General features: G+C 50.3%; 2 protein-coding genes across 2 annotated transcripts; one reads left to right on the forward strand and one right to left on the reverse strand.

Moving 5' to 3' along the window:
* Nucleotides 1-218: 218 nt before the first annotated feature.
* On the forward strand, nt 219-4,601 carry cideb (cell death inducing DFFA like effector b). The gene is made up of 5 exons (XM_036551114.1): nt 219-421; nt 1,376-1,490; nt 2,074-2,226; nt 2,726-2,925; nt 3,530-4,601. The coding sequence occupies exons 1-5, from the start codon at nt 396-398 to the stop codon at nt 3,675-3,677; spliced, it is 642 nt and encodes a 213-aa protein (XP_036407007.1). The 5' UTR covers nt 219-395; the 3' UTR covers nt 3,678-4,601.
* A 1,470-nt stretch (nt 4,602-6,071) lies between these two features.
* homezb (homeobox and leucine zipper encoding b) lies at nt 6,072-10,725 on the reverse strand. The gene is made up of 5 exons (XM_036551121.1): nt 10,649-10,725; nt 9,309-9,375; nt 8,008-8,433; nt 6,444-7,910; nt 6,072-6,374 (listed from the first exon to the last, which is right to left on the reverse strand). The coding sequence occupies exons 3-5, from the start codon at nt 8,299-8,301 to the stop codon at nt 6,159-6,161; spliced, it is 1,977 nt and encodes a 658-aa protein (XP_036407014.1). The 5' UTR covers nt 8,302-8,433; nt 9,309-9,375; nt 10,649-10,725; the 3' UTR covers nt 6,072-6,158.
* Nucleotides 10,726-16,056: the final 5,331 nt, after the last annotated feature.

Below are 16,056 nucleotides of genomic sequence, written 5' to 3' on the forward strand. Positions count from 1 at the left end.
TGCAATAACTATCTCTGAAACTAATGACGCTGAACTAAACCTCATGCTAAACTTCTAGCCTGTCCAAATCCTTGTTTATGTTACTTTCCTAACAATACGTGCGCATCCCTATTTTTCTGGCAACAAGTTCGAATGATTTTGCTAACTATGAGCTTGCTGCAGATGTCCCAGTTTTCACAGTCGACATGGCACGTAACCCAAGCCCGGGGGTTAATGGGTAGGACTCCGACCTGGCTTATCTGTCTGAATGGCCAACCTGTCCAAAGTCCGCGCACAGCCGCAACCTCATCTGATCAGGGCAAAGTTAGCGAAGAAACAAATCACAGCCGACGCAAGCGAGAGAAGAAGGAGGAAGGCAACGGGGGTAAAATCGGGACAGAAACGGACATCAGAGAATGGAGACGACGTCCTCGCTGATAAAGTGAGTGAAGCGTCGCTTATGTTGTTGTTTCCACAAATGGTCCTTCGGCTCTGTGGCTGCGTTATATACTGTACTCACGGCAAATATACAATGAAAAAGGTTTGGATTAAAATACTATGCCTCTCTTGGTATTTTTCAAAATGAGTGTTTAGCTTTAGGTTTGAAAGATATCGCTTCAACTGAATACTTTCTTTCTCTCCAAAATGGCAGAATAGCCATTATATCCACAGCCTGGTTAGTATCTCTCTCTCTCTCTCTCTCGCTCGCTCACTATCTATCCATCTATGTACCGTGCCAGCATATTGCCTTTGGAATTCTTCCACTGTTACAGTTTGCACCTTTGCAGCAAACATTACACAACATTTCCTCAGAAAAACACCTGTGTGTACAGATAATCATAATCATATCCTTTACATCAGTTCTTTAATTCCAGCCAATAATATGTACTGTATTAACCCTCTCTCTCAGTGCAGTGTTAGTGTGCTGTAGTGTCAGTGTGTATATACTGTATTAACCCTCTCTCTCAGTGCAGTGTTAGTGTAGTGTCAGTGTGTATATACTGTACTAACCCTCTTTCTCAGTGCAGTGTTAGTGTGCTGTAGTGTCAGTGTGTATATACTGTATTAACCCTCTCTCTCAGTGCAGTGTTAGTGTGCTGTAGTGTCAGTGTGTATATACTGTATTAACCCTCTCTCTCAGTGCAGTGTTAGTGTGCTGTAGTGTCAGGGTGTATATACTGTATTAACCCTCTCTCTCAGTGCAGTGTGTATATACTATATTAACCCTCTCTCTCAGTGCAGTGTTAGTGTGCTGTAGTGTCAGTGTGTATATACTGTATTAACCCTCTCTCTCAGTGCAGTGTTAGTGTGATGTAGTGTCAGGGTGTATATACTGTATTAACTCCTGATGCAGTGTCAGCGCGCTGTATGTTTAAATAAGTGTCCCTCCCCTCAGGTCGGTGTCGAGGCGGGTGTGGTCAGCCCCCCAGAGGCCCTTCAGAGCGTGCAACTACAACAGAGAGACAAGAAAAGGGGTGACTGCAGGCACCCTGCAGGAGCTGAAAGAGAGGGTGAGTGGGGGGGGGGGGGATTGGGGGGTGTCACAGGGAGGTGTAGGAGGTAGGTGTGCCTGCCCCCCCAGCTGTTTTGGCTGTAGTCCCGAATGAATTGGACTCGTACTCGGAGCAGCACGTGTTCCATTCCTGTCTGGCCGCACTGTTTCTGTTCATGGAGAAAGGGCTGTAGATGCACGCTCTTCGGTAATGAGAAATTCAGGAAAGAGAACGATAATGAGTGCAAGAGGCCCGTTGCTGGGCTTTGAGTGGCATGGTCTGTCTTCCGGGAGGCGTGAGGAGTGACACAGGGCGGGGCAGAGAGTGAGTGACGCTGTCTGTCTCCCAGGCAGTGTACTGAGAGGGAAGAGGGCGGGGCTGCTACGGGTGAGAGGGGCGGGGCAGAGAGTGAGTGATGCTCTCTGTCTCCCAGGCAGTGTACTGAGAGGGAAGAGGGCGGGGCTGCTACGGGTGAGAGGGGCGGGGCAGAGAGTGAGTGACGCTCTCTGTCTCCCAGGCAGTGTACTGAGTGGGAAGGGGGCGGGGCTGCTACGGGTGAGAGGGGCGGGGCAGAGAGTGAGTGACACTCTCTGTCTCCCAGGTGACACAGGCCCTGCTGCTCTCCTCCATGTCTCTGTGTTTGGTGTGTGAGGAAGACGGCACAGAGGTGGAGTCAGACGACTACCTCCTCACCCTGCCCGACAACACCATGCTGATGGCGCTGGAGCCTGGACAGACATGGATCCCATCGCCTGTAAGAGAGAGAGTGTGTGTGTGTGTGTGTGTGAGTGAGTGAGTGTGAGTGTGTGTGTGACTGTGTGTGTGTGTGTGACTGTGTGTGTGTGTGTGTGTGTGTGTGTGTGTGTGTGTGTGTGAGTGAGTGAGTGTGAGTGTGTGTGTGACTGTGTGTGTGTGTATGTGTGTATGTGTGCACAGGGGAGAATGTGTGTGTGTGTGTGAATTTGTGTGTGCCTGTGCAAGAGTGTGAGCTTGAGTGCGAGTGTGAATGAGGTTGCTCATGAGGGTGTATGTGAGTATGAGCTTGAGTGTGAGTGTGAATGAGGTTGCTCATGAGGGTGTATGTGAGTGTGAGCTTGAGTGTGAGTGTGAATGAGGTTGCTCATGAGGGTGTATGTGAGTATGAGCTTGCATGTATGCTGCGTTGCTTAGAGTGGGTGTGTGAGCGAGCAGGGGGGTTATTGTATTGGTCTTGTTCTTTGTTTGGCTGTATCAACACTCTCCCTCTCCCACAGAGATCTCAGAAGGGTGACGTCTTATTGTCCTCTGGCGGGAAGAAGCCTCGGACCGGGCGTGATATCGCCCGAGTGACCTTTGACCTCTACCGCCTGAACCCTGCAGACGTGTTCGGCTCTCTGAATGTTAAGGCCACCTTCCAGGGCCTGTACTCAGTGAGCGCAGACTTCAAGTGCCTGGGTCCCAAGAAGGTGCTGAGGTGAGTGTTCATGGGAAGTGTATTTCGGGGAAGTGTATGGGAAGTGTATTTACTTTTTGTCTGTATTGTTTTGGCCTGGGTGTGTGAGCGCAGGGCTCAGCTCAGCAGTCCAGGTGTTTCACACACCTGGTTGTTTCACAGTCAGTCTGATCAACACCTGTTTGCAGTGAAGAGCAGCCCACTCTGGGGCAGCACCCTCTGCTCTCCTGTGTAGCCTGCCTGTCTCACTCTGAGTCTCTCACTCCTGCTCTCCTGTGCCTGTCTCACTCTGAGTCTCTCCCTCCCGCTCTCCCGCTCTCCTGTCTCACTCCGAGTCTCTCCCTCCCGCTCTCCTGTGCCTGTCTCACTCCGAGTCTCTCCCTCCCGCTCTCCTGTGCCTGTCTCACTCCGAGTCTCTCCCTCCCGCTCTCCTGTGCCTGTCTCACTCTGAGTCTCTCCCTCCCGCTCTCCTGTGCCTGTCTCACTCCGAGTCTCTCCCTCCTGCTCTCCTGTGCCTGTTTCACTCCGAGTCTCTCCCTCCCGCTCTCCTGTGCCTGTCTCACTCCGAGTCTCTCCCTCCCACTCTCCTGTGCCTGTCTCACTCCGAGTCTCTCCCTCCCTGCAGGGAAGCTCTTCGTGTAGCCTCCTCCCTGCTCCAGGCTGTCGGACACATGCTGATTACGTCGGCCTCTGTGATTCGCCGGATCATCGAGGGGGCGGAGTTCTGGCAGCCCAATTACGACTCCACCAGGATATCAGAACACTGGGACTGAGCCAATTGCCCATTCTGAGAAAAACATCTCAGACGTTGATGTCTCATAAATGCATACATAATTTCCTATAATTTATGGTAGACAGTAGTATATATAAGTATTTAAGATTTATGTGGGCTAAATGAAATAAGGATTGCTTGTGTGGATTAATTTACCAGACATAATGAGCCGTTTCACTGGGACAGTGACACCATGCACCCGTAACCCCTAACCTCTATATGCACTTCTTCATATGCAAATTTATAACTGGGATTATGAAACCAGGAGTGAGTTTTGCTCATTCAGTCTATTACATTGATAAATATCTATTTTTTACACAAGCCATTTGTGAAGAGATTTGACCTTCAGTTGTTAATGTTTGCATTTTGAGTCTACTGTAAGGTTGTTTTCAACAAATGTACAATGTGGACGCTGAATGATACTATGTACTTTTCTCCTAATGTACCTATAAAAGGAATTCATCACACCTGAGATCACAGATATACTACTGCAATTAAACAACTGGAAAAGTGAAACGTCCCTGCTGTGAAGTGAAACAGCTGGAAAAGTGAAACGTCCCTGGCGTGAAGTGAAACAGCGGGAAAAGTGAAACAGCGGGAAAAATGAAACGTCCCTGCTGTGAAGTGAAACAGCTGGAAAAGTGAAACGTCCCTGAAGTGAAGTGAAACAGCTGGAAAAGTGAAACGTCCCTGCTGTGAAGTGAAACAGCTGGAAAAGTGAAACGTCCCTGCTGTGAAGTGAAACAGCGGGAAAAGTGAAACGTCCCTGCTGTGAAGTGAAACAGCTGGAAAAGTGAAACGTCCGTTGCTCTCTCGTTCTTCCCCTCCCTGTATGCTGTGATTCTCTGTGTTTCCATCTTGCTTCCTGGGAGTGAGGTGCTACAGGCTTTAGTTTAAATACTTCAGAAATAAACATACACCTTTCCACCCCTCCTGTTTCTCCGTATCTCTGTAGCAACTTCACAGGCTGTCTCACACACACACACACACACACACACACACACACACACGCACACACACGCACACATATACCCGCTCATTCATACACGCACACACATGCACATACATATGCGCTCATATACACACATGCACACACACACATATATGCACTCATATATACACATGCACACACGCATATGCGCTCATATACACACGTGCGCTCACACACACACCTGTTGTTGCAGTGCCTGCTTGCATAGACTCTGACACACAGGACAGAGCAGAAGCACAGAGTCACAGGCGCTCTGCTGAAACAGACACTCTTCATGAACACAACACAAGGCCAAACTTCAGTTTATTAGAAACCAGTAAAAAAACCCAACCTCCTCCAAAGGGCTCGGTGTGTGTGCTTACGAGATGGGGTGTCAGAACGGCACAGCTCTCACCTGCCTCCGCGCCTCTACAGCTCACTGCGTGTCACGATGACAATTACTGCAGCAGAGAACCAGAAATGTGTGGATTCCTGTTGGTGGACATGAGGGTGCTGTTCTCTGATGCAGCTTTATCACACCTTGGGAGAGAACTCATGGCTACCAGCACCTGGGTGGACAACCCCATCTGTGCGTTTGCTGCCATCTAGTGGTAGCATAAATGTTTTTCTTTACTTTGGAGGGGAGCCACCACCTCAAGCCAGGGAGTGAGTATGACAGACACTACAGCTTCTAAGGGCTGCTGAAGGCCGAGTCTCAGCATATAAACCCAGCAACACTGTTTTGTTGGACATAATAAGCGACATAATAAGCACACTTCAAGTAAAAGGCCATTACAACCTTAGGTTTTCAAGTACTTTTACATTTTCCAAAAAAAAAAAAAAAAAAACAATTTCAACCATGAATTAGATATACAAGATAAATACTTGATTTTGCCATGATCTTTTTCAGAGCTGTGTCCCGCCCTGCGAGGGAATGTGTTGGGGCTGAGGGTGGGAGATGATGCAGGCCTGGGATCAGCATCTCCTGTCTCCAGGCCTGATGCTGGTGATGCGGTAAGCACCTGGTCAGAAACCAGCCAATCAGCTTTCACTCAGGCTCATCACGCAGGGTCGTCAGTGTGGGCTGAGAGTTCAGGGCCGGCTAGTGACGCTCACAAGAATACTACAAAAAGCTAAAATACTCAGTCACTCTGATGTCAGCATCTACACAACAAAATTCAAGAAATAATTTTTTTTTCGTATCAGCAGGATTTTTTCCCCACTTTTTTGCATGACAGGAATCTGCACTGTCCACTTCATTTAAAAATCACATCTTTTAATCTTCAGTGAAGAGAGAGAATACAAGCATAACCTCAAACACACACACTTACATGCACGCACTCACTCACACACTCACTCACTCACACACACAGTGCACAGTACTGTGGACTGTGAGCAGGAGGCTGGAGTTTTCTCCACCTCACTGATAGATTTCTACAGGTTGACCCCCACCCAAGAATAGGGCCCCTGTGCTCTCAGTCTCTGATGCAGGAGCACAGAGCCCCAGTGCTCTCAGTCACTGATATTGACCTCCACCTCCGCCATCCCGCTCTCCTGGAAGGTAAACCAGTCGCGCACCTGCTGAGGGGTCATCCCGGCCTTCCTGCACAGGGCGTCCAGGTCCTTTTCCTGCAGCGCCCCCGTGTGCCGCCAGTACATCTCCAGCGGCCGGATGTCCGTCCCAGAATTCCCAGCGCCTCCCCCGCTCCGCCCCTTCTCCGCCCCCGACTCCACCCCGTGCTCCGCCCCCAAGGAGTCCGAGCCGCCGCGGGCGTTGCCGGCGGGCGGGGCGGTGACCTCGGCGGCGTCGGCCCCGTTCTCCTGCAGCCTGCGCCGGCCCCGGCCGGGCCCCGAGATCTCCGCCACGATCTGCTGGTGCTCCTTCTCGTCGCGCACCCAGCGCAGGTTCCCGTTCTTCACGCGGTAACGCGCGTCGCCGAACCACTGGATGACGTCGGCGCGGGGCAGGCCGGTCCAGCCCACCAGCCGCGTGTAGTCCTCGCTGCTCGGCCACTGGCAGCGCAGGAAGAACTGCTTCAGCACCGCCAGCTGCTCCTTGGTCTTGCGCATGCGGCCCGTGCTCGTGAGCAGGGTGGAGCCCAGCGGCGGGGAGGGCGTGCTGCTGGCCGGGTCGCCGAGCGGAGCATCCCTCTCGCCTGGGGCGGTCTCCTCCTCCTCCTCCTCCTCCTTCATCGCCCGGCCCAGCCTCTCCCTGGGCCTCCTGCCAGCCGCGCCCTTCTCCTCAGCGAAGCGGGTGTCCTCGGGGCCAGCGGGGGCATGGCCTCCTGCAGGGGCGTGGCCTCCCGCAGGGGCGTGGCCTCCCGCAGGGGCGTGGCCTTCGCAAGGCGGGCGCTGGCCGTTGTTGCGCAGCTGGTAGCGGCTGTCACTGAACCACTTGCGCACCTCGGCGCGGGTGAGGCCGGTCTCCGCCTGCAGCCGCCGCAGCTCCGCCTCTGACAGCCAGCTGTCCCGCAGGAAGCTGTGCCTCAGCGCCCGCAGCTGCGCCTTCGACTTCCTGCTGCGCGCGCTGCCCCGCCAGCCAGGGGGCGCCATCACAAACAGTGGGCTGGGGGCGGCGTCCAGTCTGCGCCGGCTCCCCGTGGGGCGGCGGCCGAACGGGCAGCGGGGCGGGGCCAGAGGGCGGTGACGGCGGAACAGGCCGCCGTCGCGGTCGCAGCGCCGGGGCCCACTTCCCCAGGACTCCGCCCTGTACGCGCACACGTCGTCCTCGCTGTCCTCGTCCTCCTCTTCGTCCTCCTCCTCGTCCTCCGGCTGCCGCTCCTGCAGCCCGCACAGCTTGCGCCGCGTCTCCTCGATCTCCTCCGACGCCCAGCTGATGCCGTAGCGGATGCGCTGCACCATGAACCACACCTTGACGGTGTCGGCGGGCAGCGCGCAGCGGCGAGACAGCGCGCCCACCTCCTGCAGCGTGGGGTACGGGAAGGCATTGAAGGCCTGCACCAGCTCCGGCACCTCGTCCAGCTCCTCCGTCTGGTCCGAGCGTGTCCACACCAGCTTCAGCCCCTCCGCCACCAGGGGGAGACACACCACCGAGGTGCGGTTGTGCACGGAGCCGCCCCCCGCCCCACTGCCCTTGCAGTCCTCGGCAGGCCGTCCCGTGGGTAGGTGGGCTTTGCCGTTGGGGATCTGGGAGCCCCCCTGGCCGGCACCAGGAGACCCCCTCTCTGACTGGACGCTCCCCGTCCGGCTGGCCCGCCCCCCGTCTGTCTCCATGGGCGATGCTGTGGGCTCCTTGGCTGTGGCCTGCAGAAGCAGGGAGGAGAGGAGAGGTGTCAGTCATGTGGAATCCAGCCAATGAAAGGAGAGAATGTGAGCAGGCCCCGCCCCGGCAGCCACGCACCTCGCTCTCGCACGCGCTCAGTGGGGCCAGGCTGGTGACGGGATGGACAGTGTGCAGGTGTTGGCTCAGGTCTCGCACGTCCCCTGCGTGGAAGCCGCAGATCCGGCAGGCGTAGCCTCCACCCCCAACTCTCCCTCCCCCAACTCCTCCTCCTACCTTTCCCTGTCCTTCCTCCTCCTCAGCGCTCTCCTCCACCTCCTCCTGGTCTGTCCCGTCACCCCCCCGCCGCACAGCCTCCTCCCATTCCTCGCTGGGCGGGGTGAGCTCTGGTTGCTGGGCGGAGCTGGTCTCCATGACCTTTTTCACAACTACAGCTGAGTGATACTGACAGTCAGATCTGCATTGATTTGATGCACGCTGCTGTTTGAGGCAGGGAAAGAGCTTAAAGCACACAGGCCAGCAGCAGGACCACGCTGGTAATTATATCTGTGGAAATCAGAGCACAGTCCCTCAAACTTCCCCTTTTCAATGGACACCACCCAACAGTCAGCGGCTGAACTGGCTGTGTTTGTTCAGGAGACGCAGTGCAGTTCTGACCTGCCCCCCCACAAACACCGAGCTGCCAAAGGGCATCTCTGCCACCCCCCTGACCTGGGCCAAATTAGACCCCAACTCCAACCCTGTCTCCCTCTGTCCAATCCCGACCACTGCTACCTCCCTCTGTCCAATCACAACCACCTCTGTCTCCCTCTGTCCAACCTCCACTATGCACTGAGAATGAGAAAGAGTCAAAGGGAGGGGGGGGTGGGGGCTGAAGACCGAATTTGTCCTTTCTCTGCTGTGCAACAGAAAAATAGCCTAAATTTAAAAAAGGGAAAAAATCCAGTCCAACAAAAGATTAAAAGACGGATACAGGTGAATTCTGTGATGAAATGAAAGAGAAACAACCTGCATGCTGCACTCTGTAGAAAGCATACACTGCACACAGGGCATGCTTCCTGCAGAGGACAGACCGTGCAGAACACTGTGCTGACCTCAGTGCTGACACTCCTCCAGCGTTCAGCTGTTAGAGCGCGCTCAGCTGTTAGAGCGCGCTCAGCTGTTAGAGCGCGCTCACTGAGAGTGAGAGAGCTGGGCTGAATGCACAGGCATCTGTTTGCCTTCATGCACAGTAATTCCTCAGCACGGCTCACTGAGGGTAACGCTTATAAAAATGCACCCTTTAGCAGACACTCTTAACTAGCGTGACTTACAGAAGTGCACACAAAAAATGTTCGGCTGAAAGCAGAGAGGATACCAAATCATCAGCATTGCAACCAATAGTTTGCTAAGCAGCTTTAATAACGCGAATGAAATATTACCGGATCAGCGCTGTTGTACTTCCCCTCGCCTCCAGAGGGCGGCAGTGTGCAGTGGCAGGAACTCCTCCTGCAATAAGGACAGGCTGTTATGATAAATGCAAACTGGCAGGACAAAGAGCGCACGGCGCGATGAAAGGGTTAATACGGCAGGTAAATACCCAGAGTGCCTAGGAAACTGCTGTACATCCCATAAACACCGCACTGAAAGAGTGGAGGAATACAGTATACACCCACACTGACTGAAAAACCGTTACAATAGCTGCTTTGACACTGCATTCATACCGGATGAACACAATAACGTTAACTACACATTGACATACACATTAACTGAACACTTAGCTATAGCTAGTACTGTACTGAGAAAGAGGGTTAATTGGACACTGTCTGATCGGACACAACTAAACAGCGATACATGCAACAATTCTTTAAAAAGCTACTTAGGTAAATATAAACCAGGAATCATCACTGGACAAATATTTGTAAATAGATACATGAGACGCCTTGGTTAGCTGGACAACTTCCTTACTAGCTAACTAAAGCTACCTCACAAGCCATGTTTTCATAAGATCCGACCTTAAAACTAGTTGCTGTGTTAGCCAGATCCTCTAATCGGTCGTTTTTAGTGCGTTAGCTAGTTCTCCAAGTAGCGATCCGATTACATTATTATTTTTCATGTATTTTGAAAAATCGACAGAAATAGGCTTCCTGTTCGCGCACAGAAACAAGCGAGGCTAACGGCTAGATAACATAACCTAGCCATCCCGCTACCTGCTGAACAAATCCAGCTACATCCATAAAACTCTAGCCTGTCTTGCTAATTGTCCAATTATCCAGCTAAGTGTTCTATTTGGCAACGTTAGCTACTCATCAAAATGCCATTATACCCGTTCTTTAATGTTATTTCGCCACACTGGGTTATATCTACATCACAGCCTGAACACCTACATCTCTCCGCCGGACACGCTACCACTGCGATCGATCTTACAAAACACGACTAACCAGCTATCTGTTATTTACAGACTGTTAGCGAATAGCCTGTTAGCTCGCCATGTCTGCACCGCTTGGGTTTCCCCTTAAAAACATCGCATGCCGAGCGAGATCGCTCGCTGTGTCTGTCGGTAGGTAACCGCAGCTGTCCCCCGTTTCGCACCGCTGATGCTGTACCACCAGCCCCATCACTGCAGCGCTGAAAGCTGCCCCACAGCCCCGCTTATTTCAGCACACTGCAGTCACACACACACGCTTATTTCAGCACACTGCAGTCACACACACACGCTTATTTCAGCACACTGCAGTCACACACACACACGCTTATTTCACACGTTACGGTACATGCTCACCGCTAAACTGCCCGTGTCATTTAATATGAGATCCGCTGATGAATAATCTCTCACGCAAAGCTCAGGCCGACCGCCATTAATAATTTATGCAGGGGGGGGGGGGGGGGTGAGGGGAGGCGTGCCCAACGCCGCATAAACAAGGCGCTGATTGGAGGAGCGCAGCGCATGTACGGTGCGTCGGAAGGCTCATAACACGGAGCTCGTTTCGCGAAAAAAACAAAGATCTGACCGACCGGTGGCCTCCGTTAACGCGGAAAGGGATTCTGTTCAGACCCTGACAGGCATCCACATGGCCTTCTGTTCAAACCCCGAGAGGCCATCGCAGGCAGACAGTCACACTGAGTGCAGATTCTTTGCACATGTAGATCTACGGAGGGTAGAATCAGGAGAAATGAGCTAATGTTGTCGGTTTGATTGAAAAAGCAGGTTATAGCACGTAGTAAAGGTACATGTTGATGACACGCAGTTATAGACAAATAAATCTGTAACGCACACTTAATGCTATACATTTATTTGGTAGTTAGGATTTTGCTAAATGCTGAGTTTTCGGAAGTCCTGGAAGGCGTTACTATGACTGCCATGTTCAGCCTCTGACAGCAGAATAACCTGATGGAATACATGCACTCACAGAGCCAAGCTTTTCAGCTCAAGTAATGTGTAAAAACATATGCAGCCCAGGAACAGAAAGTGCTGGTGCAATTAATCAAATCTATGAATGGCATTTCCAGGTGAAATAAGATTTTATTTCATATTTTGTTAAATATATTGTACTGTTGAGATGTACTGTATTTTTCACCAGTTTATAAATCGTTTACCAGTTGTACTGGTACTCTCTCCCCATTCTTCAAGCTTCATATCAGCACAATTAATTAACAGTGAACAAACACTTCTAAATGACGTATTTCATTTATAATCAAGTAAATATTGTATTTACTGAACAGATAGTCAGCTCAGTAAAGTAAAACACCCACAAGCTGCACAGTGCTGTATACTGCGGCCTGCACACAGGAAACACAGGCCAGGGAGGGAGTGCAGGAGCTCAGTATCTGTCTGTAAATACACTATCTGTGCTTGTTTTCCAACAGGCCATACTAGGTAAAAATCATGGATTAAGCTTGATGAAACCGAGTTTAGTTGTTGGCTGAATTTGTCCCACAGTGACATAATTTCACCACTCACTGCTAGGTGTTGCCCAAGTAAGTTCAGAATGTTAATAACAGACTTCAGCAGGCCTGCACCGGTGAAGTTTTTTTTTCAGATTTTAATGTTTAATTCACTTAACTCTTTAAAGCCTTTTCTTGTTTTACATTTCTTAGGATGTGCTAATCCACGTGGGTCTCCAAGCCAGTGTGACCACAGAACAGGTGCTCCTCATGTACAGATACCTGCAGCAGCTCACCCCCTACCTGGCTGCCATGGCCAAGCCAAAGTTTGCCTGTGGCCCATTGGTTGTGTCAGTCATGATTGTGACTATCTTGCGTCCTCTGTGAGGCTGCTAGCGACTGCGTCTCTCTGGGCTGTGGTTAATGTGTGCAGCACGGACACACAGATTTCACCACGGCTTTGCTCTGCTGCTAAACTCGGCTTCCTCAAAACAAGCCTGTGACCATTTAAGGACAAGTCGCACTGACCTCGTTAAAACTCTTTTCTCTCTCGTGTTTAATGCATCTCGGTGTCGGGGAGCAGAGAGCTGGGGCTGGAGATGACATCATCGGGAGAGTATATACCCATGCACAGAGCCAGCCCTGATGCACAGCGGATGGGTAGTGTGCAGTTTTGAGTCAATATCGCTGGTCAGTGTGATTAACATCGGCAGAAAGTGACACAGCATTACCAGGTGTACTAGTCCAGAGGCTTCTGACATCACAACATCATGGGTTCAGATCCCTGTTTGTAAAGATGCTTCTTGCCTCTCTGCTTGGCGTTTGGTAATGCAGACACGATCTGATGTAATAGCCCTGCAATACATAGTTTTCTTCACTAGGGGGTGCACTTGCACCTAACATTGTTTCAGCCACAGGGATCAGATCCGGGCCTATGTTCTTTCAAGCCGCAGCACAGCTAAACAAAGAATTAAGCAACATGATGCTGTGCGTACAAAAGTTCCTCTTTCCCCTCTTCAGCGGGTCAGAGCCGTGCTGGGAGAGACTCTCTGTACAAGAGGACATCACTGCTCTTCATCTCTCTGTGGATCATCACTCTGATCTCTCTCATCACTGCACTGGGTCTCTGCTGTAAGTGTTACTGAGGAGTTTACCATCAGAACCAAACCACACTGAACTGGTTCGCAGGTTTAGCTCCATCTGAAACGTCCCACAGCAGAGCCTGGCAGAGAGAGCCCCTCCTCTCAGAGCCCCTGCCCCCTCCACAGTACGCTTACACCTCAAACACACTGCAGTGATCAGGCTCAAAATCAGAAACAGAAGAATGAGAACGTGAGGAAGAGGAAAAAGAAGATGATGAAGAAGAAGAAACTTGGGCCACCTGGCTAATATCTGATTAGCAATGTCCAGCCCTGGTGCTCATGGGACTGCAGCAATTCTGAAACCTGAAGCACTGTTTCTGTATAACTGCCATTGTTGTCTGATGCAAAACCCTTTTTTGAAGACCTAATATTTGATGTTAAAAAAGGCATTTGCATCGGTTGTATTGCATTGTATTTTAGTACATACAGTACTTCACCATACAGATTAAATGTGTATGACTTCATAATCATTGTAGCTTGACATTTATGTCAAGTTTGAGCAAATAGTTCATCAACGTCTGAAAATAAACCTAAGGGAAAGTGTGTAGCTGGACACACCATGAGAATGGCCCATACAGTACAGACTTATGCATATGTGGACTGTCAAACCCTTCCCCTGGGTTTTGTCCTCTGATACATTTGCATGTTTAAAGGGAAATGAGAGTTTGAAGAGCCGCATGTTTTATTCCAAATGATTTTATTCCAATTGATTATTTAATTTCAATATTTTAATTATTTGTTCAGGTCAGCAGTCACCTGAACTGGAAACTGAAATGAAGGAGCTTCAGGAGATGAGCTCAGCCCTGATCTCAGGTCAGTCTCTGATATCAGCAATATTCTAACAACAGTTTTCAGTATATTACACTATATTATAACACAAGGACTCAAATATAATTTAATGCCATTTAATGCCACACGTGTACGTGTGTGCGTGTGTGTGTGTGCATGTGTGCGTGCGTGTGCGTGCATGTGTATGCGTGCGTGCGTGTGTATGTGTGGTTGGTAGCTTTCCCTTGTGTGATGCATTTCATTGATAGATCATTAGCTATGTCAAATTAATACATTTCCACTGATTATGGAAAAAGCTGATTTAGACTCAAAATATGTGTGTAAACCCTGCTGAAGAACTGCATGCTGCATGTGCTCAGTACCTTCCACATTCACTCTATTTATTCATATATTTATTATACATTATATACATACTCCGGATTAATTAGAAGAAAATGGTATAATGAAGAAAATACATGCACATTCATTTATAATTCACTGAGCGCTTTCTGAAGTTCTGGAATGTACTTAATATATCTTGTTGAAGATGAAATGACTCCAAGTGAATAAACTTCATAATAAAGGAATTTAAATGTTCAGCTGTGGTTATTTACCAGTGAAATACAGGATTACAGCCTTTAGTCTGCAGACAGATATGAATGGAGACACAAACACGCAGACGTTTGCATCATCAGAGAACCTTTTTGTGTGGATTAATTCAATTTACTGTGATATGTCCTTCAAAACATAAGCATTAAAAGTGACATAAAGTAAAGAACCAATGGCATATTCTCACTTGGTAATCCTTAACAGCACAATCATTGTTAATATGAAGTTTGGAGCAGAGACTACTTTACATGGATAACCTGTAGGACTCTGATGCGTTTGGGATTCCAGACGCAGTCCTCCTCCAGCCCAGAGGTCACCATGCCACAGTCAGGCGGCACCCAGGCGGTGTTGTACCCGTGGTCGTGCCAGCTCTTCTGCAGGGGGTGGCCTTGCCTGTCAATCTTTATCACTTTACCCACCCGCACGCTAAGCTTCAGGACGACTCGGCGCTCGAGGGGGAGCACGATTTTGGGGTACGTGCTGGCCTTCTGGAAGCTGCGGCTGACGTACACCCCGCGCCCCAGCATGCCGTCGCTGGATTGGTGGAAGCCGTGGCTTTGGATCTTCAGTGCCGCCGTCAGGGTGGTGCCGTGGTACATGATGTACACCCTCCTGCCCCGATACGTGGGGTCATGCTCCAGCATCCGCTCAAACAGTTCTCCGAATTCATCCAGGCACTCCTGTGAGCGGGGACCCCTGGTGATGGTATCGAATATCTGCAGCGAGCTGGGAGCCGCGGTGACGTCATCGCCCATGTCCCGTGAATAGACTGCCATGCTGACCCTTTTCACCTTTTTCCGTGAACCGACCGTCATGGTGACCCTTTCCACCACCGCACGAGAACTGGGTTCCACAGTGACATCATCCTCCAGCGACTGTGAGCTGAGTGCTGCAGTGAGGTCATCCACCATCGCCCGGAAACTTCGCGCCATGTGTCCACCGAGGAAGCAGGGACAAGAGCAGCGGCCTCAGGCGGCTCCGACAGCGCTGGCATGGAACACGAGACAAACTTGCAACGGCCACCTGCACCCGGGGCTTAATGTGCCAAAAACTCACAGCGGTCCCCACCCCTATTCACAACACAGAGCGTGGGGCTGGATCCTTTCACTCAGTCTGCCTGGAAAAAAACGCAACGTGAACCCACCACTTCTTTCACTCAAATCCTCTACTGAGCTTAAGGTTTCAGCAGCCTGTTACTCTGTCAAACTTTGAAATGGCTGAGGTTTGCTGTCAGTTTTTACATTCCTATAGAGCTCAAAGTACGAGCCACGAGATTTAACTGGGGATGGGCCATCATATTTACTGGAAGTATGATAGCATACTGTAAAACCTGTTTAAAGTCCACATCTGATAACCCTCAATCCATTTCGTTCCATATGTTCGTACGATAAAAATGACGAACGTGTTGAAATCGATCTGTTCTTAGCTGTAATTTGTTCACACGAAATACATACAAACGCGATTCACTTTGCACTAAACAAACTTAAAATAAGTCATTTAATCAATGACTAATTTACTTATTATTAATAATAATAATTTAATACTAAGTATGATTGCGCAACTGTCTTTACAATAGGTGAGGTTACGTGTTAAAAAGTATTCCATTCTGTGCCTATAGACAAACACTGAGCTTAGTGCTTACAGCAGGTTCCTGAAGAAGGTGAACCCAGGTGCAGAGGGTAAAGTGCAAATGAAAGTTCCAGCCAAGCGGCCGTCTTCAGCGCTCCTTATCTGAGGGCTGAAACCTGGCTGATGACGCCGCAGGTTGCGTAACAGCGCACACACG

Source organism: Megalops cyprinoides, chromosome 18, assembly GCF_013368585.1.
Source record: "Megalops cyprinoides isolate fMegCyp1 chromosome 18, fMegCyp1.pri, whole genome shotgun sequence".
Lineage (NCBI taxonomy): Eukaryota > Metazoa > Chordata > Actinopteri > Elopiformes > Megalopidae > Megalops > Megalops cyprinoides.

Coding starts and splice junctions, on each gene's coding strand:
- cideb (XM_036551114.1), top strand. CDS start 396: ATGGAGACGACGTCCTCGCTGATAAA. Junction 422..1,375: donor ACGACGTCCTCGCTGATAAA/GTGAGTGAAGCG, acceptor CCCTCCCCTCAG/GTCGGTGTCGAGGCGGGTGT. Junction 2,926..3,529: donor GGTCCCAAGAAGGTGCTGAG/GTGAGTGTTCAT, acceptor CCCTCCCTGCAG/GGAAGCTCTTCGTGTAGCCT.
- homezb (XM_036551121.1), bottom strand. CDS start 8,301: ATGGAGACCAGCTCCGCCCAGCAACCAGAGCTCACCCCGCCCAGCGAG. Junction 7,911..8,007: donor TGAGCGCGTGCGAGAGCGAG/GTGCGTGGCTGC, acceptor CTGCTTCTGCAG/GCCACAGCCAAGGAGCCCAC. Junction 6,375..6,443: donor ACGGGGCCGACGCCGCCGAG/GTCACCGCCCCG, acceptor CACGGGGTGGAG/TCGGGGGCGGAGAAGGGGCG.